The sequence below is a fragment of the Centruroides sculpturatus genome, unplaced genomic scaffold (assembly GCF_000671375.1).
Source record: "Centruroides sculpturatus isolate CEXI.00-Female unplaced genomic scaffold, Cexi_2.0 scaffold329, whole genome shotgun sequence".
Lineage (NCBI taxonomy): Eukaryota > Metazoa > Arthropoda > Arachnida > Scorpiones > Buthidae > Centruroides > Centruroides sculpturatus.
Genome location: NW_019384479.1, coordinates 43085 through 48914, shown reverse-complemented (window position 1 = coordinate 48914; position 5830 = coordinate 43085). Strand labels below are relative to the sequence as shown.

The 5830-nt window shown below is 27.8% G+C and overlaps 1 protein-coding gene across 8 annotated transcripts in view; it reads left to right on the top strand.

The window, feature by feature from the left end:
* LOC111621403 (protein roadkill-like) overlaps positions 1-5579 on the top strand; it is a 93312-nt gene extending 87733 nt beyond the window's left edge. For all 8 annotated transcript variants that reach the window (XM_023363514.1, XM_023363510.1, XM_023363512.1 and 5 more), the window contains 3 exons: positions 2799-2921; positions 3031-3173; positions 3245-5579. In XM_023363514.1, coding sequence (XP_023219282.1) covers positions 2799-2921; positions 3031-3173; positions 3245-3389 — 411 coding nt within the window. In that variant the 3' untranslated portion in view covers positions 3390-5579. The remainder of the gene's footprint in view (positions 1-2798; positions 2922-3030; positions 3174-3244) is intronic.
* The last annotated feature ends 251 nt before the right edge of the window (positions 5580-5830 follow it).

The following is a 5830-nucleotide window of genomic DNA, read 5'->3' as shown; positions in this document are numbered from 1 at the left end:
TAAAATTAATATTTTATATTTATATATTTAATTACTTAATATAATTAAATTTATAAAGTTAATTTATTCTATATATACTTAAATACACTTAAAATTGTGACATCACATCTGTCACAAAGAAAAAAATAAACTGCAGCATTAGGAATTGGTGAATTGTCAAAATTTTTGAATAGGTGGGTGAAGGAAGCTCTTGCAAATGAGCAAAGCAAGCAGGAAACAAAGCCCCTAGTAACATTATAATTTTATAATTTGTTTGATTTCAAAAAATTAGAATTGATTTTAAAATATTAGAATTTATTTTAGAATAAAAGTAAGATATTCTCTTATTTCTTTTGTGATTCATAAACCAAAAAGTGTTTGGTAATGCCATATAAAATAAGTACAGGTTTGATAAGTAAACCAGTGATAGTCCATCACCTACCTTGATGGCATTATGCTAGAATTTCCTTGACAGTGAATATCCCCTCAATAAGGCTTATAACAAAGTGTTTCACAATTTGTTTTTTGTAACAAGTAAAATACTTGTAAGCATTTAACTGTCATAACCTGAATTGTATTGGCATCTTATTTTAAAAAGTATTGTATTAATTTTTTCTTATAGATGTTATACTGAAGAGGAATCACTAAAATATATGCATATATAACTACAGTATGAATAAATTATATTAAAAACACTTGTATTGTTAATTTAGTCACTGTGATTCTAGACAATTGAAGTTTGGCATAGAATATTGCACCAAAAAGTTTTTGGTTTATGAATCACGAAGGAAATAAGAGAATTACTTATACTCTGAATCCCTGTAAAATAATTAATAAAAGTAAGATAATTTATGAATATCTTAAAATTGGATTAACAATGTTATATTAGAAGAGGGTGGATGGAAATGTTGCTTTCCATCCATTTCCTGCTCTCTAACTACAACATATGAACATGTGCTACTGATGGCCCTCCTCTCAGGTTAGCATCTCTCTATCTATGATAGTCTTTTTAGTTTTCTATAAGAATATATTTTTATTCAGTACATTGTATATATTGTTTTTGGTATAAGATAAAAGTATTTTGTGTAGCATTAAAAGGAATCTAATTGATTTTGTATTTTGTGAAGTCTTTAACGTGCTTAATTTTGGATTTTATGTATCTGATGCCTTAGTAAAATTTTTGACATGCTGGGTTTGGGATGCATTTCAAGTTTTTATAATAATTAAAAATTAAAGCAGTAGTTAAGATTGAGATGACATTCAATTGTTATCTGTTAGACTGTTATCAGCTAAATAACTGAGGCTTTTAACATGAGAAGAGGGGTTCAAATACCTCTTATTTACCCCAACGATGATGATAAATAATACTCTTATAAAATTTTATTTATTTTAATCGGTGTATTCTAACTTATACTTTTACACATAATAACAATATCTATGATGACAGTAAGTGAAGGCTACAGTATATACGTATGTATGTATGTATGAATGATTGATAATTTTCTGTATAAAAATAAAGAATTTGTTTGTCAGGCATTAAATTTATTTTGAAAACAAAAAAATATCACTATAGCGAAATAAGTTTTTATTTTGCAGTGGACACTATTAAATGTTATAATAGATAGATAGATTATTATTGATATATAAAAGAAGAAATGTAAATAATATATTCAGGAATCTCCAATATTTCTGTATGATTGTGAAGTAGCTGTCACAATCAAAATTAACTCAGTCCCAGAATATAGGAATTCATTCTTACTCCTTTAATCAGTTTACAAAAATTTTAAAATCATCATTGTCTATTTATTTTTACAAAAATTAAACAGTAAAGAGTCTTTATTTTTGTACTATACCAATGTTGAATATGAATTAATTCATCTGCCTGTTAGTATCATCTGTGGCTGCTTCCATTCCAATGAGTTTACTATTGTTTGTTTATTGTCTTGAATTAAACTTAAATCTAGAATTCCTGTTACAAATTGATAATCTGGACATTATAGCCTAAAACTTCTACTCAAAGCTTTTCATGTATAGTGTTGTTGTAACCAATCATCCAAGATTTCCTATGTTATCACTGGATATAGCTACATACATTGTACATTACATGCGGTCCACCAAATATTTCATAATTTTTTGTGACCGCCATTTTTTTAAATAATAATTTATATTTGTTTAATTATCTATAATAAATTGATTTTTTTTTATTATTGCTTTATTTTTAAAATTTCAAGCATTAATAGTTTCTTAGAATTACTTTGGAATAAAAGAAGTAAATACTGCGGTGTAAGTAGCATATTTGCATTTATTTCTTCTGTACTAACAAAGTTGTATGTAAGAAGAAATAAATAAACAAAAACTAAATACGAAAACTTTATCTTTCTTATTTCACTTTTCGATATGATATTCGGTTATACATCAATTTTCTTTTTATTATATTCTAAGTAAATTTTGCATAATTTGGCGGCCCCCCAGCAAACTTCTTACGGACCCCCAGGGGGCGCGGCCCCCTGTTAAGAAACACTGCTCTAGAGAACACTGGATACTTTAGCTGGTACACAATATGGAAGAATATTATCAGAGTTCAGAAAGTTTAATCTTAGCTTTGAGTTCATTAAAAAAAGTTTCAATAATGTTATTACTTAAATCAATTTTTCTGTTTTTATAAGATGACAAGTTTGTGTGATCACATTCTTTTAATTTATTAATATGTAATGTTAATTGGGTTAATATTGCAAGTGACATTTTTATTTAATTTTATACTGTTATCCACAGCAATATTATTTATATTTGATAATTAATATTAAATGGTTTTTTAACAGAACAGAGTTGCAATCACAGACATGGATCATGAAGTACTTCGAGAAATGCTTCGCTTTATATATACTGGTAAAGCTCCAAATTTAGAGAAAATGGCTGACGATCTTCTAGCTGCTGCCGATAAGGTATGTTGATGTCATTGTTTGGAAAGTTATTTTCAAATGTGCAGTTTTAATAATGTACAGACTAATGTATTTATTTACTTTTAAAATAGAATTACTTATATATTTTTAGTATGCTTTGGAGCGGTTAAAAGTGATGTGTGAAGAAGCATTGTGTTCAAACTTGTCAGTGGAAACAGCAACTGATGTTCTTATATTGGCTGACATGCATAGTGCAGATCAGTTAAAAGCACATGCAATTGATTTTATTAACACGTAAGTTAAGTTTATACATTTTTTAAAAATTACATTGAATTATCTTAAATAATTTATAATTGTATTTTCAGTCATGCAGCTGATGTCATGGAAACAGCAGGTTGGAAAAATATGGTCTACAGACATCCACATTTGGTTGCAGAGGCTTTTCGTGCCTTGGCAACACAACAAATCCCACCTATAGGACCACCTCGTAAAAGAATCAAACAATCATAGGGACATTTAGCATCTGATTTGTACAGTTTTTCATTCATCTGCTTAATATCAAACTGCAATAAGTTATTTTTTCAATGTTCTACCTCCCGTGTTCCCGGCCTTGTCTTCCGCCATCAGACAGCTCAGCTACCATAACAGGATAAGCTGTCTACCTCACCACCGACTAAAGGAGGAAATGAAATTAGTCTTTTTTTAGCACGAAATTAATTTTGTTATGACTGCATTTTTTGTGAAAAGTTCAACTTCCAAAATATTTGTGTTTCTAAACAGATCATCCAAAGTTTTAGTGTATTGTTATAGTGATGGTCTGATTTATGGTATCAACCAAAGAACTTCGTGATATTGAGGATGCATCTGATTTTTTGTTTTCATGGTCAGTGAAAAATTCCACATGCATATAAAATATATATATATATATATAAACATTTGGAAATAAACTTTTTTCCATCATCATTGAAGTGCTTTTTAAAATAAATTCAAGGAAATAAATCATCTTTCATTAAATCAAGAACTATAATATATCATGTTGATATACCAAAAAAGAAATGCTGCTGCATTTGTGCATGTCTGTGTAGAATTAAGGAAAAGTTTTACATGTGACTTATTCTAAAGGATACCACAATGTTCCAAACAGACTTGATGCTTATGGACCAAACTCTCTTAAAATATGAGGCACAAACAGAATATCTTTATTTTGCAGTACAACAGTTTAGGGTCTTCTTATTATTAGTTTTCTTTACCTTCCCAATATCTTAAGTTGGAAGTACCTCAAATATTAGGAAAACCGAGCTTGTAAAAATTAATCTGTGATAAATTCTGTTTTATGCAGCAGTTGAAAGAATTATAATTTTAGCTAGTCTGAATTAGTTTTAATTTAAGTTTTCCCCCCTCTCTCCTATAATTAGGAAAATTCAACAAAAGTTGCAAGCAAATGCTTTTGTTACATTGAGTTTTTTCTATTGATGAATTTAAACTCTCCGTGATGTGTTGTAACATACATTCATCAATGTATATATTGTCACAAAACTGTACAACAGATTTGTGGTGGTGTAACAACAACTGTCAGGTATATGTTATTGCCAAAAGTTTGCTCTTCCTGTAATAATTGCACTGATTCTTCATACTTAGGATGTAATTTCTTCCTATTCTTCTATTAAAACTGTTTTTAAATTGTGGATTAAGTTTAACACAAAAATATCAATAATCCAAAATCTTAAGTGACAATTTGGATTTTTTCTTTTTATTTAAAAGAAAGTATAAAATCAAAGCAAGAAATATTTTCATACTTATTTATTATTAAAAGAAATATCAGCTTCAGCACTTTATACCATTAAGGACAACAGCACTAGATGTTTGTCTATGCAATTTCGAAATATATATTGTTGACTAGAATTTTCACAAATTGATTCAACTGTTAAATGTGCATCATAAAAATAAAGAAAAACTTCTTATTAAATAATAAGCTTGATGGTTCAGATCATTTGTCAAATTATTCACTGTGTTAATGCTAATTTATAAATCTTTCATTGTAATGTATTAAGAACTTTTATTTATACTAGTTCCTGTAAACATCACAATATCAAATGCATGATTGTAAAAATTCACCCAAAAGTTGCCAAAATCAAATAATTTTCCTCTGTTTAGTATTTTGTAACATTTTATATTTTCTTTATTGTCTTCTGGGATAAATTCTGATCTAAAATTTCAAATGTATGATGTAATACTGTATGATCTGAACATATGAGGCATGCTTACGAGCGTGCAATATCAAAGGCTATGGACTTCTACCAATCTCGGCATTTCAGTTTCATATTAATTGATTCTATTTATCTCTTATTACTAGATAAAATATCTAAAGATTTATTGGGCAGTAAATTTTTACATCCTAAATCTCAGTAATCGAGAATATTTTAACAATGACAATGATATTTATTCTTTGGAAAAGTTGGCCTCTTATTCTTGTATTTTTTTTTTTTTTTTTATAGTACAGAGCATAAATCAGCCTGAGTATTCAGATATGTCAGCACTGCCCAATTTTATGATTTCAAATGCCTAATATTATATAAGTACAAAATATTTGTTTTATAAGAGCATTATTGGTGGAGGTCCTTGTCTGATGTGTTTTGCAACTGTAGAGGGACCTTGCTTCTTAGCACTTGTTGAATAAAAACTTAGTGACAAAACATTGTATGGCATTTGTCTTTATGAACAATCTAGATAATCATTAATTATTTTTTAAAATATAAAGAAATTTTTATTTACTTGAATAAAAGGTACTTCTAAAGTTAAGTTTATTTTATTATAATAATTATCCATAAAAAATTATCACAATACATTCAATAAAAATTCACATAATATGTTTACCTTATTCGGTATACACTAAGTCAATTATCATCTACAGTTGTAGATTCTGAATATGATGACAAAAATAGAATAAACAT